This window comes from Cebus imitator, unplaced genomic scaffold (assembly GCF_001604975.1).
Source record: "Cebus imitator isolate Cc_AM_T3 unplaced genomic scaffold, Cebus_imitator-1.0 Scaffold10, whole genome shotgun sequence".
Lineage (NCBI taxonomy): Eukaryota > Metazoa > Chordata > Mammalia > Primates > Cebidae > Cebus > Cebus imitator.
The window spans coordinates 3,737,647-3,753,067 of NW_016107325.1; the positions used below are offsets into that span (position 1 = coordinate 3,737,647).

The following is a 15,421-nucleotide window of genomic DNA, read 5'->3' on the forward strand; positions in this document are numbered from 1 at the left end:
GAGGAAACAAAAGTTACATACAGATTTTCAATTGTTTAGGGGCCAGTGCCCCTAAACCCTGCATTGTTCAAGGGTTAACTGTACAAAAAAGTCCAATTGTCAGTTAAATTCTATATTCTAGACGCACAAACTGAACACAAAAGCAGAAAAGATTCAAAAACAAAAGAACTGTCATCAGTCAGATCCTTAAACTGGAAGCTCAGGGGGAAAAAAAGACCAGGTAATGGGTCATATCCTTTGAAAATACATGCTGACCTTCCTTAGCCAACCTAAAATCTAGCTTTAATCTTGATTCCCATGAGATCATCTCCAGAACACTCTACCAATAAAAATTCTTGCTATGGGCTGACTTCTACTTTAGAATAATAAAAATAAAGTGTAGGTACCAGAGTGTGGGCTTGAAGTAAGTGTGGAAGAAGATGTACCAAGAAAAGCAGGTGACTGGGATTCAGAACATAAGGCAGCAGGAGCAGAGCCTGGGGCTTTTGCTATGTGGAGGTTACGAGGTGTTGAGTGAGCTGTGAGACTCATGGAAGGGCTTTTGACAGAGGAAGTTGTTTTATTCAGTTTCATTGAAGTTTTCTCTCCTTCAGTATCACTATCTGATTCATCTTGGTCTTTATCATCATCATCTTCTTCTTCTGATCCTTCTGTATCTGATTCTGAATTACTATCTGATTCTGGGAAGTAAAAGAAGCATTTGTATATTATAACTAGATAATCACCAATAATTTGCAGTTTGTATCTAAATGGACTAGTTCAGGAACCAGCACCTGTGAATGAGAACTCAAATGAGCACTTTTCCTGAAGAGTAAATATTATAAGCTATTTGAGAATAATATATGTAGGCTATAAATCTTCAAAAAAAATTTAAAGTGTAAGTTTTACTCAACACTTTAATCATAAAACAGTTCTCATGTGACACTATTCACATGAATTATGCTTAATGGCTTCTTAATAATTTTTTTATTTAATGGAGAAACTAAAGTAAAAGAGGGAATTAAACTGACTATTCACACTAACAGATTCCAATGGCTTAAGAAGTATATAGGTCGAATATGAGAAAGAGAAATCTGGAACTACCATCATACTTTCATTTGGGCTTTGGAGTAAAACAAAACAATTTTCAACAGGAGATTCTTGGTTTTTTGGCTGCAGTTTTTCTATTTACATACAAGACTTCGGGCTTTTCAGGCCTCTCAAAAAATTAGGCTTACAGAAGTAATTATAGTAGGATAATTTAATAATTTGTTTGTTCTAGCTATATAATCCTATGCATGATGCATCCATTCCTCTAGATATGTAAAATCTATTACTAGATTAAACTTAATAAACATAACAGTGATACTTAGACTGTTTCCTCATAGTTCCCAGAACAATAGCTCCTGTGGAATTCTGGTTTGTGTGACACTATTTGCCTATATTGAAATTTATTATAAAAATTAGTTTTAAAAGTTAAGAATATTGATATTTATGATCATGCAAAGTTGTTTTATGGGAACCCCAGGAAGAGTGGTTCTTACCCTGAGCACAAAATTTGTTTTTAACTTACAGATACTTTAAATTGTATATCTGAGTATATTTTCCTGTTCAATTAGCTGCTAAAATAATTACTTGAATCTGTAGCTGACCAGTAACAAATCGACAAACATTTATAATGTGTATTTAATTTGTGTATTCACAATTTAAGCTCTCTTGTATTTTATGTTTTCAATCTTCTGTGGAATGAGGAGAGGGAAGGAAAATAAAAATACAAAGAAGTTAACCCCCAACCCAGCAAAAAACAAAAAAAAGTAGAAAGTGACTCAAAATTAAATCAGAGAGTACTGTATGTGCTATTTAATGAATTCTGTGTTATTGTTGGACATTTATAGTGATTTAGGTTTTTGGTACCTCCTGAATGACTGTGACTATAATTTTACCTTTTCTCAAAACAGCTGGTGATATATTTTAACAAGTAGCAGAAGAAATAAAAAAACAGTGGTCCTAAATGAAATAAAAATTAACCAAGTTGATGAAATTATGTCTTAATTATGTATCATTTGTATTCACTCTAAAGTGATTATTTATTTAATGTCAAATGAATAACATGCTGAGAACCTGACTTAGGATTTCCAGTATCAATTACTCCTGTATTTTACAAACTCATTATAGAAATGCAAAAAGCTGTGTGAGACATAGTAAATGACACTGATTTTAAGTCTGAATTAAGAAGCCCTTTAAAATGTTTGATTCAGATAGCATTTAGAAAAATAAATTTTAAAATGAAAATAACCTGATTGGCTGTCGTCAGATTCATCATCTTCATCATCTTCCTCATCTTCTTCCTCATCATCTTCCTCTTCATCCTCATTTGAATCTTCAGAATCTTTACTACTGGGAATGTCTGAATCTGTTCCTCTGAATTGTTCCACTAAAGATTTTGCAGGATGGGAGTGATGCTGTGTTTTTACTGGGTTTACATTATCGCTAATTGCTTTTTCCTTCCCTTGACTATGCAGGATGGGAGAGGCAGAGGGCATTACAGGTGTCTGATTGCCAGGGGTTCTTCTGCCACTTGTACTCAAATTTACAGGTGAGGAAAAAGGGGTGCTACTTGCAGCAATAATGTTTTCGTTAATCTTGCTCTGCATTTTAGTTTTGGTAGTAAGTGCTAGAGGAGCTTCTTGAATGACACTTTGAATAACTCCATTTGGTTGGTGATTACCTAAAAGTGCATTTGTCAAGAATGGATTCGGGTGGTTGTTTTCTAATGTTTGTTTTGGATGTGCTGGTGAACTAGAGGTTGCTTTTGGATTTGACAAAGCTGCAATAACCTTCTTCAGGCTCTTAGATGACTCTTGTTTCTTTAATTGTGATGGGAATGACTGTTTATATTGTTCCTGTTGAAACATAAGTTAAAAAACATAACAAAATGTGCCAAAAAACAAAGATTGCTTTTATTTGCTTTCAATATCTAAAACCAAATTACAGCTATCATATCATACACAAATTTAAATCATGATATACAAGTGCTGTAAAAGTAGCAACAGCTATGACTGTTGTTACCTGTATATCATGATTTAAATTTGTTGCTACATCTTGGCTATATCTAATTAAAATTTAATTAGTTTTTCCCCCTCAAAAATTATATGCCTTTTGACTACTCCCTCTTTACTGTTGCTTCAATTTTCATAATAATCCAAACCTGAAACCATATTCTTTGCATGAAATAGCCTTCTTTCGGAATTTTCAAGCTGACAAAATACTGTTTATTCTTCAAGATCCAACCCAAGAAGCTTGCCAGATTTCCCAGCCAGAAGCATTCTTTGCCTCTATCCTTTGCACTCCTTTACCTCTTTATATAGATGTTCCTCAACTTAGCCTGGGTGACTTCCCCATATACTCATTGAAAGTTGAAAATATTGTTAAGTCAAAAATAGATGTAATACACCTAACCTACCAAATATCATAGTTTAGTCTAGCCTACCTTAAATGTGCTGATAACACTCTTATTCGCCTAAAACTGAGCAAAATTACCTACCAACACAGTACACTGTAGAGTATCGGTTGTCTGCCCAGTGATCACGTGGCTGACCAGGATCTGTGGCTCACTGCTGCTGCCCAGCATCAAGGGACTATTATACCACTTTCTACTGAATGTGTATAGCATAGCATTCATGCCATTGTAAAGTTGAAAGATCATAAGTCAAACAGCTCTAAGTTGGCGAGCATATGAACTCTTATGCCATACCACATTTTAGTATACATAGCATATGCCCACATGCCTTAAATCTCTAAGGAGGTAAGTTAACATCCTGAATAATGAATTAGCACTTATTTATTCATCTTTATGGTCTTCCTAAGACATTATTCAGAGCCCTATACTTGGTATGTACTCAAAAAACAATTTTAGGTTGCTGAATGAATAACTTCCTGAGCAAGAAGAACTTCCTTGAAGCAAAGATTTAAGATACTAAGCTGGTGAAAATAGACATTCAACATTCTGTGGGATCTACTTTAGCTTGCTTTTACACACTAACATTCCAGAGTAAACAATTTAGAAAAATACAATTTTCTTGGAAAAGATTAATTTATAAAACATAAAATTTATGTCAATAAAGAAACAAAAAATTATTTAACTATTAGAATCTCCGTGAAAACAATAAAATGAATTTTATCAAGTTACTATAATTAAAATATTAAATAAAAATAAACAGCAGTAGAATTGTTAAAATCTCTTGAGTTAACAGAAGGAACTGAATTTCTTAATCTAAGGTAAAATTCTGCATTGAAAATGACTGCTTTGAAATTAACATCAGCTGTGTTGTCAGCATCAGACCTGGGCTCCTAACACTCAAGTCAGCAAAGATTTGTGACAGAGATTTCGCAAGTGTAAATGCTGATGAAATGTCATATGAAATACTTATTAAATATTTTATTATTATTATTATATTGAGATACAGTCTTGCTCTGTCACCCAGGATGGAGTACAGTGGCAGGATCTTGGCTCACTGCAACCTCTACCTCCTGGGTTCAAGTGATTCTCTTGCCTTAGCTTCCCAGCTAGCTGGGACCACAGGTGCATATCACCACACCCAGCTAATTTGTTTTTGTATTTTTAGGGATTTCACCATGTTGGCCAGGCTGGTCTCAAACTCCTGACCTCAGGTGATCTACCACACTCCCAAAGTACTGAGATTACAGGCATGAGCCACTGCACTTGGCATGAAATACTTATTGAATATTTTAAAGCAGCAGTACTAACAAAGCAATAAGCAATGTAAACTTTTTATCTTAACACCTAAACTGTATTAGTTTAGAAAATTATTAAGATAATTCTTTGCAAATAAAAACTGTCACAATATTTGTACCTAAGGCAATACCTTACAAAGAGAAAGTGCTTAATTAGTAATTATTCAGTTAATTATGGAAAATTATATTAAATAGATATACCTTTTCAATGTGATTTTATAGCAAAATTCTTACATAAAATCTTTAATACATACAAGATTTAAATTTTCGGCAGAAAAATTAGTGTGTTTTTATCTGTTAGAATACAATTATGTTATGTAATAATTTTATAATCTTCTTTATAGGTAGTAAGTTTTCCTTCTAAATATATAGGACCAAAAGGCCATGAAAACAAAAGTCCCTTTAGTTTTATATTTTAATTTTCTCCAACTATTCCTCAATGTAATTCTGAAGAATCACTTCCCACATATTGACACCAACAAGTTTTTAAGAATAGCCAAAAATTACTTTATAATAAAAACATATTTTATTCTAATTATTCTTTTATAGTACATACATTATCCTTTTTAAAATGGGTGGTGTGCAAAAAGGAGATGAAGAGAAAATTGAGACCTGTATAGTAACAAATCTCTTGCTGCTTTAATATAACCATGTGGAAAATAGTGTGGGAAGAGATGGGTTCCAATGTCTGTCCTACTTCCAAGCTCTTGCTCCCCCACCCCTACCTCAGTCTGCAGATCACAAAAAGTCCTCCACATGAATGTCAATAAAAGAAAGCTGACATAAGACCTACAAAATTCCAATCCTAGTATATGTATTCAATCAATCTATATGGATTTAAGTTAGATTGTCTTCAGTGTAAGGGTACTGAAGAATTCAATGACTAATAACCTTTAAGAAAACAATGAACTATAAAAAAAAAAGGAAAAAAAAGAAAATAATGAACTCATGGGGGATGCAGGTAGGTACTTCTAACTCAGTAACAGGTACTGACAAAGAGAAGATAACATCTTTCAGAGTTGAGTCTAATGTGAATGTCCAATTTTATCATCTGTAAATGAGGATAATATTAGTAGCACTCACACATGTTATTACAGAGGAGTTAATGTATGTTCAGCAATTAGAACAATGGTTGGCAAACATTAAATGTTCTACAAGTGTTATCTAATTAGGATGCTTAATAATAATATTTGTAACCAAGAGACAGGATATTGTATGCAAACATAATGCATACAACAGAATCTGAATGTAGTCTATGAAGTAAAATCAACAGCAAGAAAAACAAAGGTGAAAAAATTCTCTAAAGAGTAGTTCCAGTGTTTGTATAAGTAGTAGTTAATATTTCACATAATTCATTAAGAATGGCAAAGGAAAATGTTCTCTTTTTTTTTTTTTTGGTAGAGACAGGGTCTTACTATGTTGCAGAGGTTGGTCTTGAACTCCTAGCCTCAAATATTCCTCCTGCCTTGGCTCCCAAAGTGCTGGGCTTACAGGTGTCAACCACCACCATCTCTGGCCAGAAAGGTGATTCTTTATGAAAGGTTTTTACACTTAAAACTTATAAATTCTAGGACTATAATGGGAAATTATTTGAATTCATTTCTCTAAAAAAAGAATATATTTGGCCGGATGCGGTGGCTCATGCTTATAATCCCAGCACTTTGGGAGGCTGATGCAGGCAGATCACTTGAGGTCAAGAGTTTGAGACCAGCCTGGCCAACATGGTGAAACCCTGTCTCTACTAAACATACAAATATTAGTCAGGTGTGTTGGCACGTGCCTGTAGTCTCAGCTACTAGGAAGGCTGAGGCATGAGTATCCTTGAACCCAGGATGGGGAGGATGCAGTGAGCTGAGATCGTGCCACTGCACTCCAGCCTAGGCCACAGAGTAAGATCCTGTCTCAAAAAAAAAAAAAAAGAATATATTGATATTAGGGAAAAAAAGACACTAATTTGAAATCCAAGTAATTTTGAAGCTTTTCTTATTCAAACATATTTATCCTCTTTTTTCTTTTTCTTTTTTTGAGACAGAGTCTCACTCTGTCACCCAGGCTGGAGTGCAGTGGCATGATCTTAGTTCACTGCAACTTCTGCCTCCCAGGTTCAAGCAACTCTCCTATCTCAGCCTCCAGAGTAGCTAGGATTACACGTGCATGCCACCACACTCAGCTAATTTTTTTGTATTTTCAGTAGAGATGGGGTTTCATCATATTGGTCAGGCTGTTCTTGAACTCCTGACCTCAGGTGATCTGCCTGCCTCAGGTGATCGGCCTCCCAAAGTGCTGGGATTACAAGTGTGAGAGCCATTGCACCTGGCCTATCCCCTTATTTCTAAAACATTAGATCTTGGGAGTGGGGCTTACCTTAGGGATGGGTTGCAGGGGATCTGGAATGACATGATTGCATTGCCAAAAATATGTTAAACAGATACATATGTGAATATAAAATCAGAGCAATTTATTATCTGATGTACATATTCTACTCCTGAACATTAAGAAAGTATTAAAATGAGAGTATAATTTAATTTAAACTTGTATAAGATAATATAGAAGCTATATCTTTTTTTAATAATAAAATTCTTATATAAATCATTTGTAACTCACCCGTTTGGATCTCAATTCACTGGTCAATGAACTAGATTCTTCAGAGGTATTTTTATTCCCTGCTTTAAGAACATCAGGAGAAGGAACTATGAGTTTCATGTAAGTTTCCTTTTTGGCTTGATTTACCAAAGATAAAGGTTTCACATTGGACACCAATCCCGTAGACTGTATTACACTGGTGTGTTTGTTCACAGATTCCTCCTTTGCCTGAGAGCTTTGGAAAATAAATGGAAGCTGCTGTGACAAAACCTGAGGCTGCTTCTGCTGGGATTGGAATGATGAGTGAGTCTGGGATTCAGACGCTAGAGGTAATGGCTGGTGTATTCTTTTTTCCTGGGCTTTTTCGGTTGCTTTCTGTCCATCTGCTTTTGGGTCTGAAATACCATGTAATAGCACCTAGAAATAAAAATGAAAAGGTAACTTCCTAACATCTATTAAGACAAAGAATATAAAGCAGTAAAACCTAGAGATAAAGCGTGCTTTAAAAGTGTTATTAATGCCTTATGATAATATCTAAAAATCTAAAAATTAGTAAAATAAATACCACATGTCCCTTTAAAAATATTTATCCATCTTATATTATTTCTTGTGCAAAAGTATGAGCTCAGAATAATGATTAACTTTAAAACTACAGACTTTGAGAGTCAAGATAAACCAATTAATTCCTAAATATGAATATGTCTGGATACTGTCCATGAAAAAAATTATACCTGGTTGTTACTTTTATGTTGTGCTTCACTCTCTGAATCAGAATCATCATCTTCACTCTCTTCAATACTTTGATCTTCTTCCTCTTCATCTTCTAGATCATCTGAATCACTACTACTCATGCCTTCACTTGAGGTGTCTGACGATGTGCCTGAATCACTCTCACTGTTGCTAGAACTTTCCAAAGCTTTCTTCCTTGGTTTCTGGATAACGACAAGGTATTGGCAAGGCTTTATTTCTGGAAAACATTCACTTCAAAAAAGGGTGTGCTCTTTTTAACTTTCAAATGATATTTTCAATCTCAAAATGTCATTGTAGGAAAAAGTCATATTGTCATGGTAATTATTTGACAAACTGATCAATTACCTTATATGACAGAACTCCTTAATAAAAAGTGCAAGCTCTGTCATGTAGAATATTGAAAATATCAATATAGTATATGTGTAGATGTACTCATATTGCTGTTATTCTTCAAAATGTATGACAGATTAAAAAGATCAGTCCACAAAATAATCCCAACTATGATACATACATTGAAAGTTACACATATAGCTTTAGTCTTCTTTCTTTTTGCAGACAGACAGTGAGTCAGTAGCCAAACATTTACTTACAACATGCCACACACACCTTTCCAAGACAGAGTCTTGCCTTCAAGAAACTTACTAGTGCTGGTGGTAGGGGAGTGTAGACAGATGCTTAGTATAAAAGCAAATCATTCCATATAATAATAAGCGCTGTAGAGAAGACAGAGTAGGGTAGCAAAAGACTTACAGGGCTGCTTTAGTTAGGGTCAAGGAATTTAACTGTTTATGTTTCATTTCAGAAAAGATTGAAAAAAAGACAAGATAGATAAACATAAAGAGAGAGATTTATTTTTGGAACATTTAAGACTCTGCAAGAAAAACAAAATCCAAAGCTGGTAGAAAGTGATATTAGGTCATGTAAAAGTGAAGTTTTGTGTTCAAGAACACATAATAGTAGTGGATAAAAAGAACAAACATCATGAGAGGAATTATAACAAAATAACAAACTGATCAATCAACTTATGGTAGAACTCCTCAATAAAAAGTGCAAGCTCTGTCATGCAGAATATTGAAAATATTTATAATTATTTAACAATGGGAAAGTTAAAATTTCACCAATAGAAAAACAGAAGAGGAGAAACACTGAAATGATGGAGCAACAAGATTAAGTATAATCTAGGAACATTTCAATGGCATTTGCTGATAAAGAACAAAATAGCAATAAATTACAAAAGTTATGATGTTAACAGAAATACATCCTTTCATGACTACTGGGGCTTGGGGAATGAAATACAGTAATATAATCTCCACAACAGAAAGCTAAATTGAAGCCACAGTTACAGATTGCATATCTGTAGTTTTTTATTGTGTCTTCTGAACACTCATTCAGGTAACATTCATGAGGGAGGAGAGTCACTCCTGCCATTATATTCTCCTTGCAATGACTCTGTTTTAACTGCTCTAAACTAGCTACCAGACTGCCTCCTTCAAAGACACACAATTCAATAAGCAGACTAACAGCTACCAACATTTCTTGAGTTTACTATCCTCAGAGTAGGGCAGAGAAGAATGAGAAACTGAATTGGAATTGTATGGGAACCACAAGATGAGAAAGACCAGGGAAATAATAATGCATTAATATTAAGACTATCATTTATTTATCAAAGAAACAGCTACTCCTTTGCAATCAAAATCTGTTGTGGTTTTCTAAGCATGTACAGTAAGACTATGAAAATCATAAGGTACCTACACTGAAATTATCATTTTTGTTTTACTAAGGGCTAAGAAAGATAAGAAGTAAGAGAGCTACAATACTTATCAAAGATGGCCGTTTAGGAACAGCTCCCAGTGAAAGTGCAGAGTGTGAGTGGACGCCACATTTCCAGATGGATTTTTATTGCCCACAGACCAGGAGATACCCAGGTGGAGGAGCACCACGGGTCGCCAGCGGGGCTGTTTTTGTTGGCGCGACAAAGCACGCGGTGGTTCTCCGTACAAAATACACTGGTCTGGGTGCCCTTTTAGCTGGCGACTGGAGCCCCGGGAAGGCACAGTCACCCATTCAACTGATTAAAAAGGGGACTGAAACAGGGAACCAAGCCAGGAGGTTCCCGGGCAAAAAAAGTGCCATGAATCTCAGCACCGCTATTTCAGCTGGTGCAGTGAGTCGCCTGGGAAATCACACAGATCCTGGTGCCTTTTCAACAGGCGACTGGAAGACCTGGGAGACAGTCGACCATTCAACTAAAAAAAAAGGGCTCAGAGGCAGGGAGCCAGGTAATCAGGCTCGGCTGGTCCCACCCCCACATAAAACAAACAACAACAAAAAAAAACAAAAAAAAAACAACAAAAAAAGCAGCAATTGGAAACGCTCTGGGTTGAGAGTCTCAGAGCAAGCACAGCTGAACCCGGGATGGTCCAGCTCCGTGGGGGAGGGACGTCTGCTATTACAGAGGCACTGAACCACTACAGAGGGAGTCCGCCATTGCTGAGGCAACCCACCACTGCCAAGGCAACCCGCCATTGCCAAGGCAACCTGCCATTATAGAGAGAGTCCGCCATTACAGAGGTGGGCCACCATTGCTGAGGCAGTTCTAACTACACCCATATAAACAGGACTACAGGGAAGTTCACATGGCAGCTGGGCGGAGCCCACAGCAGCTCAGCAAAGCCTCTTCAGGCAGACAGTGACTAGGCTGCCTCCTTGCTGGGCAGGGCAGCCCTGAAAAAAAGGCAGCAGCACAACCTAAACTCATAAATAAAGCACTGAAGCCCTAACTCCCTGGAACAGGGCACCTGGGAAGAAAAAAAGGTTTATGAGTTCTGCTGCAGCAGACCTAAATGTACCTGCCCAGCAGCTCTGAATGAACAACAGAGCTCACAGCTCAGCACCTGAGCTCCTATAAAGGACAGACTTTCTCCTCAAGCAGCTTCCTGACCCCCATATATCCAAAGAGTCCACCTCATAAAGGAGAGATCAGACTGACATTTGGTGGGTATCCTTCTGGGACAAAGATAGCAGAAGAAGACACTGGTAGCAACCCTTACTGTTCTGCAGCTACTGCAGGTGATCCCTAAGCAAGCAGGGCCTGGAGTGGACCTCAGCAGTCCTACAGCAGAGGGGCCAGACTGTTAGAAGGAAACCTAAAAAACAGAAATAACTTCATCATCAACAAACTGGATGTCCACTCAGAGACACAATCTGAAAGTCAGCAACTACAAAGACGACAGGTGGATACATCCACAAAGATGGGAAGAAACCAGCATAAAAAAGATGAAAACACCCGAAACTAGAACAAGTCTCCTCCTATAAGAGGTCACAACTCCTCACCAGCAAGGGAAAAAAGGCTGGATGGAGAATGGGTATGATGAAATGACAGAATCAGGCTTCAGAAGGTGGGTAATAAGAAACTTCTGTGAGCTAAAAGAAAATGCTCTAACCCAATGCAAATAAACTAAGAGCCTTGAAAAAAGATATGATGAAAGGCTAACGAGAATGGACAACTTAGAAAGGAATATAAGTAAATTGATGGAGCTGAAAAACACAGCACAAGAACTTCACGAAACATGCACAAGTTTCAACAGCCGCATTGACCAAGCAGCAGAAAGGATATCAGAGGTCGAAGATCAACTCAATGAAATAAAACAAGAAGGCAAGATTAGAGAAAAAAGGGTAAAAAGGAATGAACAAAGTCTCCAAGAAATGTGGGACTATGTAAAAAGACCTAATCTATGTTTGATAGGTGTATCTGAATGTGACGAAGAGAATGAATCCAAGCTGGAAAAATACTCTTCAGGATATTATCCAGGAAAACTTCCCCAACCTAGCAAGGCAGGTCAATACTCCAGTCCAGGAAATACAGAGAACACCACAAAGATGTTCGTCAAGAAGAGCAACCCCAAGGCACATAATCGTCAGATTCACCAGGGTTAAAATGAAGGAGAAAATGCTAAGGGCAGCCAGAGAGAAAGGCTGGGTTAGCCACAAAGGGAAGCCCATCAGATTCACAGCAGATCCCTCAGCAGAAACCCTATAAGCCAGAAGAGATTGGGGGCCAATATTCAACATCCTTAAAGAAAAGAAATTTCAACCCAGAATCTCATACCCAGCCAAACTAAGCTTCATAAGTGAAGGAAAAATAAAATCCTTTGCGAACAAGCAAGTACTCAGAGATTTGATCACCACCAGACCTGCTTTACAAGAGCTCCTAAAAGAGGCTCTACACATAGAAAGGAACAACCAGTACCAGCCACTCCAAAAACATACCAAGCATCAACATAATCAAGAATCTGCAGCAACTAACAGGCAAAACAGTCAGCTAGCATCAAAATGGCAGTATCAAATTCACACACAACAATATTAACCCTAAATGTAAATGGACTAAATGCCCCAATCAAAACACACAGACTGGCAAATTGGATAAAAAGACAAAACCCATCAGTGTACTATATCCAGGAAACCCATCTCACATGCAAGGATACACAAAAGCTCAAAATAAAGGGATGGTGGAAGATTTACCAAACAAATAGCAAAAAAAAGCAGGAGTAACAATTCTCATCTCTGATAAAATAGACTTCAAAGCAACAAAGATGAAAAGAGACAAAGAAGGACATTATGTAATGGTAAAAGGATCAATGCAACAAGAAGAGCTAACAATCCTAAATATAAATGCACCAAATGCAGGAGCACCCAGATACATGAGGGAAGTTCTTAATGACTTACAAAGAGACTTAGACCCCCACACAATAATAGTGGGAGACTTTAACACCCCATTGTCAATATTAGACAGATCAGCCAGACAGAAAATTAACAAGGATATCCAGGATTTGAACTCAGACCTGGACCAAGCAAACCTAATAGACATTTACAGAACTCTCCACTCCTGATCCACAGAATATACATTCTTCTCGGCACCACATGACACCTACTCTAAAATTGACCCATAATTGGAAGTAAATCACTCCTCAGCAAATGCAAAAGAACAGAAATCATAACGAACAGTCTCTCAGACCACAGTGCAATTAAGTTAGACCTCAGAATTAAGAAACTGAGAACTGTATAGCTTCATGGGAACTGAACTTGCTCTTGAATGTTGACTGGATAAACAATGAAATGAAGGCAGAAATAAACATGTTCTTCAAAACCAGTGAGAACGAAGACACAACATGTCAATCTCTGGGACACATATAAAGTAGTCTATAGAGGAAAATATATAGCAATAAGTGCCCACATGAGAAGCAAGGAGAGATCTAAAATTGGCATCCTATCATCAAAATTGAAAGAGCTAGAGGGGCAAGATCAAAAAAACTCAAAGTCTAGCAGAAGACAAGAAAAACTAAGATCAGAGCAGAACTGAAGGAGATAGAGACACAAAAAAACCTTCAAAAAAAAATCAATGAATCCCGGAGCTGGTTGTTTTTGAAAAGATCAACAAAATAGACAGACCACTAGCCAGATTAATAAAAAGGAAAAGAGAGAATAACCAAATCGATGCAATAAAAAATGATAAAGGGGATATCACCACAGATTCCACAGAAATTCAAGCCATCATCAGAGATTATTACAAACAACTCTATGCACATAAACTAGCAAACCCGGAAGAAATGGATAAATTCCTGGACACTTGCACCCTGCCAAGCCTAAACCAGGAAGAAGTCGAAACCCTGAATACACCAGTAACAAGGTCTGAAGTTGGGGCAGCAATTAAGAGCCTACCACCTAAAAAAACCCCAGGCCCAAACGGGTTCACAGCCGAATTCTACTAGACATACAAAGAGGAGCTGGTACCATTCCTTCTGAAACTATTCCAAGTAACCTAAAAAGAGGAAATCCTTCCCAAATCATTTTATGAGACCAACATCATCCTGATACCAAAACCCGGCAGAGACTCAACAAGAAAAGAAAACTTCAGGCCAATATCCATGATGAACATAGATGCAAAAATCTTCAATAAAATACTGGCAAGCCGATTGCAACAGCACATCAAAAAGCTTATCCACCATGATCAAGTAGGCTTCATCCCGGGGATGTAAGGCTGGTTCAACATACGCAAGTCTATAAACGTAATTTACCACATAAACAGAACCAAAGACAAAAACCACATGGTTATCTCAATTGATGCAGAGAAGGCCTTTGACAAAATTCAACAGTCCTTTATTCTAAAAACCCTCAATAAACTAGGTATTGACGGAATGTATCTCAAAATAATAAAAGCTATTTATGGCAAACCAACATGCAATATCATACTGAATGGGCAAAAACTGGAAGCATTCCCCTTGAATTCTGGCACTAGACAAGGATGCCCTCCCTCACCACTCCTATTCAACATAGTACTGGAAGTTCCAGCCAGAGCAATTGGGCAAGAAAAAGAAATAAAGGGTATTCAAATAGGAAAGGAGGAAGTCAAACTGTCTCTATTTGTAGACAACATGACCGCATATCTAGAAGACCCCATCGTCTCAGCCCGAAATCTCCTGAAACTGATAAGCAACTTCAGCAAAGTCTCAGAATACAAAATAATGTGCAAAAATCACAAGCATTCCTATACACCCATAAAAGACTTAAAGAGAGCCAAATCAAGAATGAACTGCCATGCACAATTGCTACAAAGAGAATAAAATACCTAGGAATACAACTAACCAGGAATGTAAAGGGCCTCTTCAAGGAGAATTACAAACCACTGCTCAATGAAATAAGAGAGGACACAAACAGATGGAGAAACATTCCATGTTCATGGTTAGGAAGAATCAATATAGTGAAAATGGCCATACTGCCCAAAGTAATTTACAGATTCAGTGCTATCCCTATCCAGCTATCAATGACCCTCTTCACAGAACTGGGAAAAAACACCTTAAACTTCATATGGAACCAAAAGACAGCCCGCATAGCCAAGTCAATTCTAAGCAAAAATAACAAAGCAGGAGGTATCACACTACTGGACTTCAAATTATACTACAAGGCTACAGTAATCAAAACAGCATGGTACTGGTACCAAAACAGAGATACAGACCAATGAACAGAACAGAGGCCTCAGAGGCAACACAACATATCTACAACCATCCAATCTTTGACAAACCTGACAAAAACAAGCAATGGAGAAAGGATTCCGTGTTCAATAGATGGTGTTGGGAAAACAGGCTAGCCATGTGCAGAAAGCAGAAACTGGACCCCTTCCTGACACCTTACACTAAAAGTAACTCCAGATGGATTAAAGACTTAAACATAAGACATAACACCATAAAAACCCTAGAAGAAAATCTAGGCAAAACCATTCAGGACATAGGTGTAGGCAAGGACTTCATGACCAAAACACCAAAGGCATTGGCAACAACCTCCAAAATAGACAAATGGG

General features: G+C 37.1%; 1 protein-coding gene across 27 annotated transcripts in view; it reads right to left on the reverse strand.

Moving 5' to 3' along the window:
- BAZ2B (bromodomain adjacent to zinc finger domain 2B) overlaps positions 1–15,421 on the reverse strand; it is a 334,986-nt gene that overhangs the window by 114,819 nt on the left and 204,746 nt on the right. For 24 of the 27 annotated variants that reach the window (XR_001830422.2, XR_001830420.2, XM_017546664.2 and 21 more), the window contains 4 exons: positions 8,049–8,249; positions 7,339–7,734; positions 2,276–2,882; positions 387–680 (listed from right to left, as the gene is read on the reverse strand). Coding sequence is in view for 25 of the 27 variants with exons in the window: in XM_017546664.2 (XP_017402153.1) it covers positions 387–680; positions 2,276–2,882; positions 7,339–7,734; positions 8,049–8,249 (1,498 nt within the window). In the remaining 2 variants the exon portion in view is untranslated. The remainder of the gene's footprint in view (positions 1–386; positions 681–2,275; positions 2,883–7,338; positions 7,735–8,048; positions 8,250–15,421) is intronic. The other 3 variants (XM_017546754.2, XM_017546786.2, XM_017546747.2) reach the window with 1 other exon arrangement.